At 42.2% G+C, this 18,127-nt stretch overlaps 2 protein-coding genes across 4 annotated transcripts in view; both read left to right on the forward strand.

Annotated features, from left to right (window-relative positions):
• LOC133090981 (protocadherin alpha-3-like) overlaps positions 1–2,851 on the forward strand; it is a 120,438-nt gene extending 117,587 nt beyond the window's left edge. The window contains 1 exon segment of the mRNA XM_061189706.1: positions 2,830–2,851. The gene's annotated coding sequence lies outside the window, so the exon portion shown is untranslated.
• Positions 1–18,127, forward strand: part of LOC133090980 (protocadherin alpha-C2) — a 106,900-nt gene that overhangs the window by 72,437 nt on the left and 16,336 nt on the right. For all 3 annotated transcript variants that reach the window (XM_061189704.1, XM_061189702.1, XM_061189703.1), the window contains exons 2-3: positions 2,830–2,888; positions 5,842–5,930. In XM_061189704.1, coding sequence (XP_061045687.1) covers positions 2,830–2,888; positions 5,842–5,930 — 148 coding nt within the window. The remainder of the gene's footprint in view (positions 1–2,829; positions 2,889–5,841; positions 5,931–18,127) is intronic.

Below are 18,127 nucleotides of genomic sequence, written 5' to 3' on the forward strand. Positions count from 1 at the left end.
TCACCAATAGAAATTAAGCAAAGCCCAGGGATGTACCATCCAAGTACTAGAGAACTAAACATATGTCTCATTATATTAGGTATATCAGCAGTCAACCTCTCAGCTTCAATTTTTCCAAGTTTAATCAATTTTTCCAAGTTCACATGAAACCCATGTACATTTTATTACATTTAATTTTGTATCATTTTAAAATAAATCAATCTGGGAAAGTCAGAAGTAAAAAAGAGAAAAATATATATCTGTCATTCCATGCAAATTTATTTAAAACACAGACTTTCGCGTTAGGGGTACCTAAAGATGACTATCAGCCAAACCTACCTATCAGGCAGGTAATTTAATCTCTCTAAAGTTCCACATTTCTAATTTTTGTAATTTAAGTACGATAGTGTTGCCCTTGCATGGTAGTTAATTTATTCGAAAGCCTTTAAAAAACCTATCAAATACCTGAACCCTGCTAGCTTCTGAGGCTATAGCTATGTATTATGAATATTTGAGAATATCAGTATGTATTATAAACAAAGATATAATCCCTTTCATAAAGTTTATGGTCTAACAAAGGTGTTAGGATAAATGCAGTAATATGTATAAAGTGCTTATTCCATTTCCTAGTATTGTGTGGCTACATAATTACTTTCTTCCTTACCTTTTCCCTGCCTGATCTCACTGCCGTAAGATGTCTCATAACTATGATTTTGGCAAATAAATCTCAGAAGCATCTTGTTGCTGAGGGACTATTATAGAAAATAGCAGCATGACAAATTACGTGTCGTTGAGGAAGTGAGATTATGTAATGGACTGAGTTTCCTGGTCAGTCCTGCTAGAACTGTGCCTTTCCGCAAAATAAAGTTGGTGATTTCATTCACCAGGTCAAGTTGCAGCAATTTTCATCATGGATGTTACCCAGTCATAGAAAAATTGGCAGCATTTGCTCAACAGATGTCAGAGTCTTTCTTAAAGGAGGGTTCTTACAGCTACCAAGCTGACACCAGTGCTGCTGATGGTCAGGGGAAAGCTGGTGATGATACGATTAATAAAAAGTATTTCAGTCATATTTTCAGGTTTACCAAATGGTTTGCAAATATTTTCTCTTTTGCTTCCTCTACTACCCCTGATAGAAAATGGGAACCCCTTCATTTCATCTGTAGATAGTTTTATGGTACTTTATGAGGAACATCAATAGCATTTTGTGAATTTGAGAACCAAGGATGAAGCAGCTTGTATGTTCACATCTTGCCAACAGAATGGAAGGGACCGGAGAGGGCAGTTAGTGTATGGGGACATTTGAGGTAAAGTATCCTAGAGTTGTAGCTTTTTCTGGGCCTTGACTTGGCTAAATTGTTGAATATCATCTAACCATCCCAAAGTCTGTCTGGAAGTTGAGATGCTGATCACTTCTTCTCTGGATCTTGTGAAGAAGTATGTTTATGAAATACTGTGCATCCCTTGAATGAACTATAAGAATGACAGGAGCAAACTTGACATTTTGAAATAGTTTATTGGCATTACTGTGGCCTTGTGTCTACCAAATACGATAATTATAGTCCAGAGGAAAATGCGGATTACAACCTCCATCTCTTCATCTTTCCATTCAAATAGGCCTCAATATTCAGTGACAGGACCACTTTAATCTCTGCCCATGAAAACACTTCGAGAGGAACATCTGTCATGGGTTTTTCATAATAACATTTTTGCTAATTGATAACAAGATAGTGATGGTGATTGATTTTGTCCCCAGTGACTCCTGAGTAGCTTCTACTCAGCACATAACTTCCAGAACAGTCTTTAGGTGCCCACATTTTCCTCGGTGTCCCCTCCACTTTGAATTGACAGTTTGAAGGCACAGGGCAATGCATCTTTCCAACACATAGGTGGTGCAGAGTGAGTCAGGTTCTTCTTAGGTTTCAGCTGCTCCCTGTTAAACAGAGCTTAGCAAACAGTAATTGAATAAGAAGGCAAAGCCCTCAGAGGAGCAGGAAACAAGTACAATTTTATGAAAAGGATTATGCAGCACAACAAGGTCAAACCCCGCCGTGGTTTGTTTTCCTCTCCCTTGTATTCCTCTTCAATCAGCAGAAGAGGCTGTTATCAGTTGCTGGCATTATGACTGGGCACATCCGCCCAGAGTCAAACACGCTGCAGTCTGCAAAGTCAGCAGCAGATTGCAGTGCTCTGCAGTCCAGCCAGAACAGCAGAACTTGTGTAGCTGTGTGCCCTGGTATAGCTAGAATACCAAACCGGGGATGTTCCCTTAACGGGGCATTTGAGGGCAAAAACAATGAAAGCTTTTCCTGTTTCAGAACAGACTGTCCTTCCACTAGTGCTGCTTTAGGAACATAGACCTGTTTTGTTTTGTTTTTTAATTGAAGTATAGTTGATTTACAATATTGTGTTGGTTTCAGGGGTACAGAGATTCAGTTATATATATTCTTTTTCAGACTCTTTTCCATAATAGGTTATTACAAGATATTGAATAGAGTTCCTTTGTGCTATATAGTAAGCCCTTGTTTACCTATTTCATATGTAGTAGTGTGTATCTTAATACATAGACCTGTTTTGAGCAAGGCAAAGCCAAAGCCGGTCCTCACAGCATCATTAAATCCAGTTTTCCATGGTATTTAATCTGTGCAAGGACCATGATGAGCTAATTTAATTTTCTCCTGAAGTGCTATATAAATGTAAATATCATCTTAGAGATGCATATGAAGTGGCTTCCTCCATACTTTTAATAGCTACATGGAAATATTTAAGAAACAACTGATCGGTGAACATCGTCACTAGGAGATCATCGTTTTTGCCATATTAACAAAAACTCCCTTTGTGATTTTGCAGCCCCGACAACCCAACCCTGACTGGCGTTACTCTGCCTCCCTGAGAGCAGGAATGCACAGGTATGGCTTTCCCTCCTCATTTCACTCAGAAGTTACTGCAACTGTATGACTCAGATAAACTGTCTTCATAGGCCGGAAGCAGCTGTCAAAACTGAGAAGCTTAGATACTTTGCCAGGGGAATGCAGTTGTTTATATGTCTCCGTGTCTATTCCTTGAAACATTGGAAGCGGTCAGTGCCAAACGCTTATCAAGTGCCGGCAAATAAGAAACTCCTGTAAAATCACAGATACAGGCGACTGTTTACTTTCTCTCATTAAAATTTCTATAAGGAAGTAGCTTCAACTTCTTTCATCCCTTCCCCATCTGTACTTTCTGTCCTTCCCTTAAAATTATAATGAATACTGATGCTTTCAGACTTGAGTACATTGTGTAATATATATGCACTTGTTGTCTACCTTGGTTTTCCATCACACATTGACTGTTATATCCTGTTAACCACAATAATTGTTGTTCATGTTCACCCCTGTTAGAGTCTCCTTATCTTTTCCATCTTGTTGCTATCTTATTGCCTGCCCTCAGTGGCAAGAGCTCTTCAGAGGATGAGCCATGTGAAGGGCCTTTATTGAATATCTCGAGTCCAAATCTAGCTTACTTTTAAATTAACCTAGAGTAATAACATTACTTTAAAACTCAGATTAAATATAATTTTGCCTTCTCTACTTTGTCTCTTTGACAGTAATTGATTAACTACCATTATTCCCAGACCTGATCTAGTATTCATGCCACGGGGCCAAATAAAAGATTCATTATTTGTGAGTGTCTTTGGGAAACCAAATGGAGAGAGCCAAGCAACTAGTGTTCACTACCACCAAAATAACTTAGTTTTAAAGAAGAAATAAACTCCAGACTTAAGCCCCTCAAAATATCTGGGCAACTCTTGAGTAGATCGTCACCAAACCTTGATCAATTTCTAAAGAGAGAGCTTACAGAGTATGTATTGAGTTAATGAAAAATTAGTTTTAGCCCGTTAAAAACACATTAAATTAAAATAAATCAACATATTCCCAAACATTATATTACAAATTGAGCAGAAATCATTATAATGGGTGCCCTTTCTGAACGAGAAGCAATCAGTGAAAACTGAAGATCAGTAGTTGGCTTGGTGAGACATCACATTGGAATCTGGTCATAACTTTAGGCCAGAAACACTTATGCAGATGCCAGAATACTAGGTTTCAGAAAGATTCTTTCCATTTGTTAGAAACCAGCTTATGCTTTTGCCTGCATCTGAGCTATTGTGGTGGACTATATGATAGGAAAAAATATGGTTTACAATACCAACTTCTTTTGTCCCAGTTGAATTAGTGCTTTACTTGAAAAGTACCAAAGCTATAAGATGCACCTTTAAAACTATATTAAAATAAAATACTAAACTATATCAGTTCCTTATTCCATTTTCAATTGAAAAAAAAAGCCACATGTGTTTCTATTCAGGTTTCAATTAAGATGTTATGAGATTCAAGTAGGATAAGAAATGAAATAAAAATTAAAACTAAATGTTATTTATTCCTCACAGTGTAGTACATGGAACATATGTTAAAGTTGTGAACTTAAACAACACTCATCTTTTTCACACATACGCTTGGCTTCTTGGCCTTTCTAGCCTCAGATATCATGGGCCTGTTCCTTTGAAAATTCTGCTTTGAGCTGAGCTGGTTCCTAGGGTAGTTCCATCTTCAGAGTGAATCTAATTGAACCCATACAATTTGCTGGTAGACTCCACCAACACCCGAAGGATATTAATATTTGGAAAAAAGAGAAGATTCTAGGGTGTAGATGAAGGGAAGAACAGCAGTAGGACAGAGCTTAATGAGTGAATTTCCACTAGATATGTTGTTTGAAGTCAAAGAGTAAGAGGATATTGGGAATTCCCTGGCGGTCCAGTGGTTAGGACTCTGTTCTTTCACTGACGAGGGTGCGGGTTCAATCCCTGGTCCGGGAACTAAGATCCCATAAGCCTCCTGGCACGGCCAAAAAAAAAAAAAGAGTAAGAGAATATTGAACTTAGAGATGACCTTCCCCCACAATATTTCAAGTTTGCCTGCTCTGTTGAGTCACATGACCCCTTCAGGCAGTAGTACTCTAAGTTTTACTTTAGTAACTTAACTTCCGAGATGAACCAATGCCTAATTTCAAAGAGTCCTCTTATTTTGGTGAGGGTTTTCTTGGGTGATATTTACTCTTAGGGACCCATTTGTTCCTTTCTTCATCCAGAAAATATTGAGGGTCTCATATCTGCTAACATTACACATACATAAAGAATATGATGTTCTCTCTGCCCTTGAACAATTTACGTTCTATCTCTACTTGCCTCTAAGGATCTCCCAGTTCATGTCTCACTCTCTGCAATATTTTATGCTGAATTAATCTCTTCTGAACTGGGATCCATGAGTGGTGGTGATAAACTTCCTCTAGTCCCAGGAAATGTAGGGTGGGTTATCTATGAGGAAAAGACAGAAAGAGTAAAACAGAAAATAAAGTTAAGAATTAATTGGGCCAAACTGGAATAATACTACAGTTACCAGCAAATAATGTTCGTGCTTTCCTCTTTCCTATGAGAACCCAGAAATAAGAGAACTAGCAAAAGAGGCTTGGGGCTTTTGAGAACAAGCTCTCCTCATCTGCTTTGGCATTAAGACGATAAAATGGCATTAGCCCTCTGATGGGCTTCCTGTTAGATTTAATGAACACCACACAGCATTACTGAAAACCAAAATTGCTATAAAGATAAAACATGTTTATCACCTGCATGGTGTAGCAGGCAGTAAGTCAGCAGTGCTTTTGCAGGTGATGCAAGGTGACTGCTCGGTGGTAATTGCTTCAGTTCAAGCATGAGTAAAAAGTGTTAGCTGCAGCCCTGCCTCCAGAGATGTAAGCACTTTCTGAGGGTGGAAGGAGAGCTGGAAAGGCATTTATGGTCTAACTATTATTTGGGTCTATGTGTTTACTCAGCTCTGTGCACCTGGAAGAGGCTGGCATTCTACGAGCTGGTCCAGGAGGGCCTGATCAGCAGTGGCCAACAGTATCCAGTGCGACACCAGGTAAAGACCCAGGGTCTCTCCCTTCTTGCTTGGGTTCTGGAAAGCCATGAGATGACCTGTTTTTGTAAGACCAGGAATGTCAGTGGCTCTCTTTTTATTCTTACTTCTTTTTCTTACATGTGTGACTTCCTTGCGTACATGATTATGCACGAGTATTTTGATTTTCTACTTAATGTACTTCAGCAGTCGAAAACAGATAACATAAGGGTGTGTGTGTGTGTGTGTGTGTGTGTGTGTAAAGTTATTTTCTGAAATAACTGGGTACATTTCAAATGCTTAGGCTGTCCGAACTACAACAGGCAAGATCTGGTGGCCTCATGCACAGAGATGACACTGTTAGCAAAGATCTTTTGGTTAAAGATGATGGAAATCCACTCAAAGTAGTAAGCAAAAGGGAGACTGATAGATTGATTAACAGATAGATCGATGAAATGGAGTTTCTCATGGAAGTGGAAAAGTTGTCAGAACCAGGGCACCACTCTGGTTGACTTCAAGTCACCATCAGGCCTCCTCCTTCCCTGACATGTACATCATTCTGCAGACTGACTTTTATTGCCTTGACATGCACGTTGCCAAACATGACCAGTCTTGCAGTTTCTTAGTTCAGAGGACCAGTGGGAACTGATTCCTAATCCAAACTTTCAGGAAAGAGGATCTGCCAGATTAAATCACGAACCCAATGGCTGGGTGAGCATAAAAAAATTGCCTAAACTCATATTTCCTTATTTTTCTTATTCTTGCCCAATCACTGAAGCAGTGTCATATAATACAAATATGGCTTTGGAGGCCCATCCCTGTGGCAGTTATCAGAAAGGAAGGATTATAGAGACTGCAAATGTTGTCTATCATAATCCTCTATTAATAGAACATGATGATGATGGTAATAGTTACTAATTATTGAGCCACAATGTACCCAGACACTGTGCCTTGTGTGATCTCATTTATTCCTTGAGACAACCTTGCAAGGGATTTATTATCTCTATTTTACATGTGAGGAGCTAGAGACACAGAGAGATTAAGAAACATACCCAAGTTCACATAGTTTGTAAGTGGCAGAGGTAGGATTCAAACCCAAGTGTGTCTAGTTCCAAATCCAAGTGTATCTAGCTCTTATATTCATAGCATGGCTGGCTTGCAAGAATCCACCCAAATCCAAATGCATACATATATACATACATAACAGATTACATAAGCGTATGTGTAAAAAGTTCTTTCCAAAAATAAGCTGGTGCCTTTCAAATGATTAGGCTATGCAAGTAACATGTGCAGCTAAGGGCCCATTTTCGCTGGCAGCTCTAAGGGTTTTCGTTGATTCTAATCAGCCAGCATTTGCTATTTATGAATGTTGTATAATTCAACTAAAAGTCACATTTGTTAAAAAAAAACAAATGCCCAAGTTAAAGCAATTCATTAGAGAGCTAATATTGCCAGATGGGAAGGGGAAAAACATAAAATAGTTCATTGACAAATCTGCAACCCTAATGCCAGTGATGGTGTGAAGAAGCGATGGCGGAGGAAGTGGTTTTAGACTACCAAGTGCTGCAGGATGGGAGGCATCTGAAAGGTGAGAACTGCTCAATCCAAGCAGGCCCATGAAATCATGCCCTCCTACCCTGCCTCCATTTCAGGGTTTTTTCTTGTTCTCATAGAGACTTTGTAGGTCAGGCTGATGAGCCCAGAACTAACTTTGAATACATTCTCCCTTTCATCAGTGATGCTGGTTGGTGTATATTCCTAGGCCAGTGGGAAGTAGGAACTGTTTACTGATTATTTTTATCTGCATCTGGCCCAGGACTCTCCTTCAAATTCAAAAGAATGTTAAGAACACATCTTTTAAAAAATATTTATTTTATTGAAGTATAATTGATTTACAATGTTGTGTTAGTTTTTGCTGTACAGCAAAGTGATTCAGATATATGTGTGTATATATATACATATATACACCCATTCTTTTTTATATTCTTTTCCATTATGGTTTATCACGGGACATTGAATATAGTTTCCTGTGCTACACAGTAGGACCTTGTTGTGTATCCATTCTCTATATAATAGTTTGCATCTGCTAATCCCAAACATCCAATCCTTCCCTCCCCAACTCCCACTCCCCCCTTGGCAACCACAGGTCTGTTCTCTTTGTCTGTGAGTCTATATCTGTTTCATGGATGAGTTCATTTGTGTTGCATTTTAGATTCCACACATAAGTGATATCATATGATATTTGTCTTTCTCTTTCTGACTTACTTCACTTAGTATGGTAATTTCTAGGTTCATCCATGTTGCTGCAAGTGGCATTATTATGGCTGAGTAATATTCCATTGTATATATTTACCATATCTTCTTTATCCATTCATCTGTCAATGGACATTTAGGTTGCTTCCATGTCTTGGCTATTGTAAACAGTGCTGCTATGAACATAGGGGTGCATGTATCTTTTCGAATTATAGTTTTGTTCGGATATATGCCCAGGAGCGGGATTGCTGGATCATATGGCAACTGTATTTTTCGTTTTTTTGAGGAACCGCCATGCTATTTCCCATAGTGGCTGCACCAATTTACATTCCCACCAACAGTGTAGGAGGGAGGAACCCATCTTCTTGACAGAAGAGAGGGAAGGAGTTGCCATGGCTCCACTTCCCAAATGTCCTAACTCCTCTTGTATAATCCCTTCTCTCCAGTACTGTGCCTGGCTGTTGAGTCATGAGTCACAGTTTTCATGGACTGAGCTGGACAGAGCTTATATCTTCCAATTACTCTACGGGTGACCTAACCATACTTTTCAGCATACCTCTGCACCAGTGATAGGACATTAGAGAGATGCTCCTCTGTGTTCTGCTCTGTCCTTTTGGTATTTTAGAGTTTTAGGACTCAAAATATGTTCTGCAATGTTTGGAGGGAATATGGCATAAAGGTGAAGATTATGGTTTCGAGTCAGATCTGAACTGAATTGCAATTTCAAACTTACTTGCTGGGTGAGCATAAGCAAATTGCTTAAATTCATGTTTTCTTAATTACCCCATCAGTAAATTGGGTATAATTATAACACCTATCTTATCTAGTTGCCATGATAACTAAAGAAGAAAGAGCTGAATATAGTGCTTGACATATAGTATTAATAAATGTCTAATCTTTTTTTTTTAATTATTTATTTGGCTGCATCAGGTCTTAGTTGCGGCGTGTGGAATTTTTCGTTGCGGTGTGCGGGCTCTTCATTGTGGCACACAAGCTTCTCTCTAGTTGTGGTGCTCAGGCTCCAGAGCACATGGGCTCAGTAGTTGCAGCATGCAGGCTCTCTAGTTGTGGCACATGGGCTCCAGAGCACGCAGGCTCAGTAGTTGCAGCTTGCGGGCTCTCTAGTTGTGGCGCATGGGCTCTAGAGTGCATGGGCTCAATAGTTGTGGTGTGCGGGCTCAGTAGTTACGGTGTGAGGGCTTAGTTGCCCCGCAGCATGTGGGATCTTAGTTCCCCAACCAGGGATCAAACCTGCGTCCCCTGCATTGGAAGGTGGATTCTTAACCACCGGACCACCAGGGAAGTCCCAAATGTCTAATCTTTTTATTCCTTTTTTTCTGGTATACTTTTGTTTCATGCAGTCTGTGTTGTGGCCTTAGCTGGTAGCATCTTAGCCAGAATTCAGTAGTTCTCATTTCTGAACCCAGATACAGACCCTCTAAGGTTGTCTGGATCATCCTGACATCTGTACAGTCCCGTCACCCCCAGCCGCCCTCCTGGAGATGGCATGAGGAGAATTTATCAGTTCTGCCTGAGAAAAAGGAAAAAAACTTGGTTGCTTTCATTCCCAAGCAGAGCCTGCCTTTCACTGATTCTGTTGCCCTTGGTGTTTCATGACGAAAGTGCAGTTGCCTCCAAAAGGCTTCCTAGTGGCACCTGAGTCTCCTTTCACTTGTGTCTGAGACCTTCTCAGGAACCAGCACCTTCTGACACCAACACTTGCAACAGTGGCAGCCATGGGAATAGAGAGAGGCCTGCTGCGACCGATCCTCCCTCACATGTGTTCTTTGTAGTTGTTTTTCCCCACTGATGAATTCTTTGGCTTTGTCCCCAAACCGTTCATTCATTTTCACAGTCCACAGAAGCCTAGGCTAAGATGCCACGCTCTGAAGGGATCAATGGGGACATCACCAGGTGATGTTTCCTGCAGCATAAACAAGTCGGGCATTAAATCTGTTAATCCCAATTGTTGGCCACTTTCTCCAGCCTTGCCTCTGTGTGAGCAGACCTGGACCACAGGCTTCTTATTTCCTTGGCAGCTCAGTGAGACTGAACAGGGAAAGAAAAGGAGCTGAGTAGGGAGAGCACAGCACACAGTTATCCTTCAGATGGAGGGGTGTGTTGGGGGGCTGAGGGCATTAAAGGGCCCATCATTCGTGCTTACAACTCTTTTAACGTTCTCAGTGCCAAGCTCTGAACGGGGTTTAATGAGTGCCCTCTTGTGACAGTTCCTAGAGAGAATCCCAAGAGATTATAAAAAGACTGTCCCTGCCTTCAAGAGAGCTAGTCTGGCTTCAGGGCCCCTGGCTGCTTTGCTATCTTGCACTGGTCCTTCCAGGCTCCTCTTTCTACATTTCATGGGATCTCAGGACTTATCTAAGGCAACAGTAAATTAATTTTGGAGTGGGAGATATTCGCCATTTTCAAAAGAGCTCAGAATTCAAAAGAGCTCAGAGCTCAGCCAAAGAATTCATCAGTGGAGGAATTCCGAAATGCACAGCACTGCCAAAGATAACATTACAGCTTTTCAAGGAACACCCCAGGGGATCTGGGGCTGAAGTGTGAAAGGTTAATTAGGTAGGTGAGGCAACTAAGGCCATGAGGTTTCCTTAGAGAAGCTTAGTTTATTTTTTTATTTTATTTTTTATTTTTTTGGGGGGGGCTTTCATTCTTCTGTGTTGTTGCCTGCATTATCTCTGTCTCTTTTTTTATGGGGGTATAGTTGTTTTACAATGTTGTGTTAGTTTCTACTGTACAGTGAAGTATTAATGAGTGTGCCATACAGCAGGTTCTCATTAGTTATCCATTTTTTACATATTAGTTAGTGTATATATGTCAGTCCCAATCTCCCAATTCAGCCCACCCCCGATTTCCCCCCTTGGTGTCCATACGTTTGTTTTCTACGTCTGTGTCTCTATTTCTGCCTTGCAAACAGGTTCATCTGTATAGAGAAGCTTAGTTTAGAGTGACTACACAGTGGTTCTCAAGGTATTGTTCCCAGAGCCACACTGACAATACCTATCAAATCTGAAATTCTCGGGCTGGGGCCCGGCCATCTGTGTTTTAAGGAGCCCTCCAAGTGATCCTGATGAACCCTAAGGTTATAGAGTTGAGAGTAAATATTCCTGAGATTGTCTGATACCTTTGAAGGCTCAGAAACCATGCAGGGAAGCCATCTGTTTATGATTCTTACAGGAAGCAGGAAGCCTTTCCCCATATCAGAGAGATGATAACTAAGAGCTTAGGCTCTGGGTCAGAGTAAACCTCATTTGAATTCTAGCTTGCCACTCAGCAATTGTATGTTCCTGGGACCATTACATAACTTTTCTGAGTCCCAGTTTCTTTCTCTGTAAAATGGAGATAGTAGTAGTGTCTACCTTACAGGGTTGTTGGCAAGAATTAAATGAGATAATACACACAGCCTGGAGAACACTGTTTAGTAAATGGTAGTTATTTTTATGATTTTTCAAGGTATGAGTCTATCCTTCAACTTCAGAATTTAGGTCTGAGTTGTTCTGAGTAGTCTCTGTGGGAAGGCTTTATTACAGAGCAGATTTTTTAAAAAGTGCCTTTTTGTGTCCTTGGGGGATTGTTTTTGCCCTGGTTTGCTGCATCTCTTTACTCTGTGGAAAACGGACAGTTTATGTGCCCTGGTTTTATAGGGAGATTCATGCTCTTATTTGTCTTAGGGATTCCTACCTCCCTGACAAAATCATCTCCCCACGGAGGGGCTCCATGGAGACCTCCATCTCTGATTCTCCCCCAGAAAGAAGCCATGATCCTTAAATTTGGGGGAATCCATATAGGAGTACCGTCAACATGAATTTTTCCACATCATGAGTGACTGCAGCCTCAGGCCTTGTTTGAGAATTTAGAAAGCATGCTGTTCCACTAACCTGCTCACCCTCAACTTCTGCTGTTGTCATGGCAACGATAGTCCTGGGAGATGTGTGCATATCTTTATCAGGAAAAAACAAATAAGATCTGCGATCTATGTGGGTGGAGCAGCTCCCTCCCGTCAGTATCCTCCACTGTCACCTCGCATCTCACAGCCCAGGAGTGCCAGCTTGCCTTAGTCGTGTCTAGTAGCCGAGGAAAGTAAGTCCTTGTGTAAGATACACTTTTACTTTCCGGGGGTGTGGAGCTCATCATGTCTGTTGGAGTTCTCTATGTAGCTCATCTTGTGTGTTCTGACCTGGCCTGGAGGGAGGGAGTGAGGTGGTGTGAGAAGGGGAATTAGAATCCTCTACCCAGGAGAAGCTGGGAAGTTTAAGTCTCTGCTGGCTCCATCCGTGACTTTCTTCAACTCCTTCTTAGAACACTCTGCACCTCTATTTTTAATGGTCATGTAAATAAAAAACTAGAATGAAGAATTCCTGCTTTTCCTGAAATCAAAAGTTTCTGTTGAATAAATAGATTCTGAGATATTTCTTTCCCTCCACCCTGTATTCCCTGCACCTCTCACATTTTTCCTACACCCATTCTTCCAGGTTTGGTAGCCCTGGGCAGGATACAGTCAGGGTTGGGGCCGTGATACATAGTAAAAGAATTTCTTTTATGTCAGAGACCCGCAACAGATCATGTGCCTCCTGAAAATCGAATCCCTTGAGCACTCAGACGTGTGCTCCTGGGCATACATTTTGGAGAGGAGAGTGTAGTGGGGAGAGAGGAGGAGCAGGAACCGTTCTCTTAGGCTGCAGTTCCCTTCAAATCCTGCAGAGGCAGAGAAGCAGCTAATGCAGGGTCAGGAAATGGACACTCATTACAGTCCCTCTGGTTATCATTGATGCATCTAATGAGCCACTGGAGCAGTACAGTCTGGCCCCTGCAAACTTCATCATGAGAAACAACTTTTGCATATGTCTTAGGAAAATAATAGACTTCATTCTTCTTTTGTTTGAGTGTTGCTTGGGACAGGAGAGTTTCTGAATAACCCTGCCTTCTAGCTTTCTCTACACACCGTCCTTTGTAGCTGAATTTTTAAGCCCCTTATCGAAAGGGAAATTCAAGTTTCTGTTGGGGAGATCCTAGGGTCTCAAGGACCAAGGAAGGGGGGTGTGTGTGTGTGTCACCAACTCTGCTACCTGACTTGGCTCAAAGACGACAGGCCACCTGTGTGTTTGAGAGCTTTGTGGGGAAGCGGAAGTGGCGGGTGAGAGTCAGCAGTTCATTCTGTGGGAAAGAGGGCTTGGATTGTACAGAATTGGTGGGCTTGGAGCGCCTCCCTGGGAGGTGCTTGGACAAGAAAGACCTATTTATGGCCTGGGTTGAGGGCAGAGGGGTAGTGATAACTTGTAGTGCCTTTAAGCTTTGCAGCTCCAGCAGGCGTTGCCCTCAGCCTCACTGATTCTAGTAAACTAGAAACGAGAGCTGGTCGCCAGCAACAGCAAGGATCTTTAATGACAGATATTTTCAGAGCAACTCAGTCCAGATTCCAAAAGAACTTGAAAAGTTCTTTTTCTCAGAGGCAGTCAGCTTTGCAGTTGAGAAGGTCATTGCCTAACCTGGAGAAACATATTCAGGTCAAGCACCGGCTGGAGACCAGGGGCCTCTAGGGGAGGGTCATAAGAGAGCTCAGTGCCAGGAGGCCTGGAAATGAGCCTGTGGGTTGGAGAGGAGCCTCTCTCCGCCTCAGCGCTTGGAGCTTGTTCCCCACAGTTATAGAAAGGACAGGGAACGGAGACGGATGCTGTTCCACTCTCATCTCAGTGAGACCAGGCGCTTCCTCAGCAGTACGCTGCCTGGGAAGGTCTAACTCCAAGGCAGTGGGCTAGGTGAAGGATGGGAGAAGGCAGTCCTGAGGATGGCAGTACCAAAGGAAATAACCTGCGTAGTATTAAAATAGGAAATGGAGAGCTTTGTAGAAGTCAGACTCAAGAGGTTAACTACAGAAGGTTAGGGTGTGAAAAGGTAACTTTCAGGAACCAAATTTGGATCCACAAGACAACAGGAATGAAGAGAAGTTTATTGTTGCTAGAGTCGTGTCCCTGGGCTGCTGAATCCCAAGCAGAGTACCCTAAGCCTCCAGATTATAGCTGCGATTGCATGTGAAAAACAACCAAACCAACTTTAAAAAGAAGGAAAGCCTGTCCTGTACAGAAAGTCTGAACAAACAAGTTTGTTGTTGATGGTCCAAGAAAGCCTGCCAGCTTGGGTTTACTTCCAACATTGGCCCAATCCCGTGTCCAGAGCTGTTGCTCTAGGTGACATTGTGGGCCAAGCTGAGTAGTGAGGTGACATTCCCCAAGTCACCTCTCTTACTTTCTTTGACTCTGCGTCGTAGATACTGTCTTACCCAAGCCCACATATGTCATATGTCTGTTTCCATAGTCACCTGGTGTCACCCAAAGTTCTGTGACAAAGCTAGAAGCTTCAGCCAGTGTAAATGACTTACATTAGATGCACACCAAGCTCCATGTCAGAGTTTTGGGGGGAGAAGGGCATCACCAGATGTGTAAACAGCCCTGAGGTGGATGCCCTTGAGCCTGTGAGGCGGGCTCTGTGTGTGATGATGAGCAAGGAATATTAGAAGTTAGCAGAAGTTCCCTTCTCTCAGCTAATGCCTATTAGTAGGGAGGTGTGTGTATCAGTTGGAGGGTCTTTGTCATTGAAGTTTCAAAGTTTTTGAATCCTGTGCTGTTGCCCCCCTGGGTTGTAGAAATAGTATTTTAGAACAAGAGAAAGGAAGACTATATAATAGCTGTTATTTATGGAGAACTGTGATAAGGACTTTACATGTATTGCGTCCTTAAACAAGAGAGAAGTGATTATTATTCCCATGTTCTAGATTAGGAAAATTGAGGCTCACAGGAATTAAATGACTTCCTTACAGTCATCCTTCCTTACATCTAGTAGGTGTTTTTTGCTCACTATTATATTCCCAGTGTTGAGGCAGCTATCTAGTACATGATGGTGCTTAATAAATATTTGTTGAACTCATCAGGGAATAGCAATGGCTGAGGCAATATCTGAACCCATGTCTGCCTGCTGCTGAACCCTATGCATTTAAATAACACACTACTGTTACTTTGTCCCACTTGCCAGGTGAAGCAAATAGTTGGGTAACTAGGAGAAGACTATTCACTGTCTGAGTTCCAGGCCAACTGTAGGGGTCTATAGTACTTTCCCATTCCTGCTGTAATCAGTTTCCACAAACTTTGTGACTTAAAGCAATACAGATTTATTATCTTACAGTTCTAGAGGTCAGAAGTACAAAATGGGTTTTACTGCGGCTAAAATGTAGGTAGGTTCCTGCCACTATGTAACAAGGATCCACTTTCCTTCAGTTTCCAATAACATGTTCCTCATTTCCATCTGAGCCCTCCCTGGCAGCACCTTTAATGTCCATATTTCTACAACAGTCTGTCCATGACAAGTTAGGTATTCCCCAAGACAATATATGTTTTCTCTACCATACTCCTCACTTCTGATCCTCTCTGACAGAGTCATTAATATCCATATTTCTACTAACAGTCTTTTCAAGGTAATCCAGGCAATTTCTCCATGCTCCTCAAAGTCCTCCAGTCTCTGCCCACTGCCCAATTCCAAAGCCACTTCTACATTTTTACTTATTTGTAACAGCAACACCCCACTTCCAGATATCAAAATCTGTATTAGTTTCTAGGGCTGCCATAACGAATGACCACAAACTGGGTGATTTAAAACCATACAAATTTATTACCTTATAGTTCTGGAAACCAGAAGTCCAAAATGGGTTTCGCTGGGTTAAAAATCAGCATGTTGGGGCTTCTCTGGTGGCGCAGTGGTTAAGAATCCACCTGCCAATGCAGAGGACACGGGTTCGAGCCCTGGTCCGGGAAGATCCCACATGCCGTGGAGCAACTAAGCCCGTGCACCACAGCTACTGAGCCTGCACTCTAGAGCCTGCGAGCCACAACTACTGAAGCCCGCGTGCCTAGAGCCCGAGCTCTGCTACAAGAGAAGCCACCGCAATGAGAAGCCTGCGCACCGCAACGAAGAGTAGCCCCCGCTCACTGCAACTAGAGAAAGCCCACCTGCAGCCACGAAGACCCACCCAAAAAGCAGCCCCCCCAAAAAAAATCAGTGTGTTAGAAGGGCTGCATTCCTTCTGGAGGCTCTAGGCGAGGACCTTTTTCCTTGTCTTTTCCAGCTCTCAGGCTACCTTCATTTCTGGGCTCAGTGGCTCCTTGCTCCATCTTCAAAGCCAGCTACATAGCATCTGCAAATCTCACTCTGACTCCCCTGCCTCCCTCTTTCCCTAGTAAGGACCCTTGCGATTACATTGGGCCCACCTAGATAATCCAGGATTATCACTCTAGCACAAGATCCTTAATTTAATCACATCTGCAAAGTCTTTTTTACCATGTAACATAACACATTCACAGGTTTCAGGAGTTAGGACGTGGGAATCTCTGGGGCACCATTATCCTGCCTACCTCAGGGTCATTTATGTGCAGGCAGCAGTGCTGTGTGTGTCTGTGTATAAATTTCAGTAGAGACAAAGGTAAAATAAGGTGCATATTAGGACCCTGAAGAGGGTGTAATCAGTGTGGACTAGACTTTAAAAGCCTTTTAAAAGCTATTAATTGCCAGAAGTTTGCTGGAGACATATTCATCACCCCCTTTCTCTCCAGATCTTAGCTAATTAGCAATCGATGCATGGGGCCACCTGAGGAAATCAAAGTTCAGAATCAGGCTTATTATTGGTAAAGAAGTTCTGGAGAATACCACAGGGCCTCTAGCTCCCAAATGCAAGGGAAGAAAATCAAGAATGGCAGACCTCTCCCTTAGTGAGGAAGGGGAACTGTCCTGGTTCGATTGGCTGAGCTAGAGCAGAGAAAGAGAATTAATTAGGTAAGAGGTATGTCATGAAAGAACAGTAACTGTTGATGCTAATTTGGCGCAATCAGGAAACACAATCCAGGGAATTCCCTGGCAGTCCAGTGGTTAGGACTCCACACTTCAAATCCACGGGGTGTGGGTTTGATCCCTGGTCGCGGAACTAAGATCCCACATGCCGCGTGGCACAGCCAAAAAATTTTTTTTAAAAATTTAAATTAAAATAAATAAATGAATAAAGTGCATAGTAGCTAGCAGAAAAGTCAGTCACTATTTCTAAATCTCACTTTTCCTCAGGGATGCCTCCTGTGTCAGGGGCAGGGTGGTTGTAGGCCAATTCTATGGATACACATGCATTCAGGATTTGTTTGTTTGTTTTTTAGGAGCATTTTGCATAACAAACCTATTCTCACACTAGCTACCTCCTTGAGATCCTAACAGGCTAAGCACTTCCAAAGCCTGGAGCATCTCAGCACCCTCAGCAGCTCTGACTGGAGACTAAATCACCCTCTTGCCTCTGACAGTGACTAGCCATGAGACCCATGGAAGATTCTCCTTGGAGGCCAGCATCCCCTAGAGGCTCCTTGTGTCACTAAGATGTCGATCCGACTGCTGTCCCTCAATCTGCAGCCAGTGGGGTTGTGTTTAGTCAATGATCAGTGTCATGTCAATTTCCCTCTGTTGGACCAAGTATAAATTGATTCTAAATATCTGCCCTGGGGAAATTTCTGTAGGGAAGATGAGCTTTTCAGTGTGCTCTGTCTAATTCTGAGCACTTAGAGATATAAATTAGTTTCCTTGGTCTTTTCTCACTCAGGGTCACAACCTTGCCTCCAAGATACTAGCTTTCTAAATGGTTGTGATTTGAAGGGCACTAGGAAGATCCTCACAAAACTCACCTAACAGGCAGGTCCCTAGAACTTTAACATTAACCACCACCACTAGAAGCATTCTCTTTTAAAATACCCATTCATTCATTCATTCATTCATTCATATCCTCTCTCTTCCTCCCTCCCTCCCTCCCTCTCTCTCTCTCTCTCTCTCTCTCTCACACTCGCACACACATACACACACACACACACACATAAAGTATTAGACTATCCTGTCCAAGGGTAATCTCCTTGGCTTGGCTTCAGTGTAGAATTTGG

This window comes from Eubalaena glacialis, chromosome 4 (assembly GCF_028564815.1).
Source record: "Eubalaena glacialis isolate mEubGla1 chromosome 4, mEubGla1.1.hap2.+ XY, whole genome shotgun sequence".
NCBI lineage: Eukaryota > Metazoa > Chordata > Mammalia > Artiodactyla > Balaenidae > Eubalaena > Eubalaena glacialis.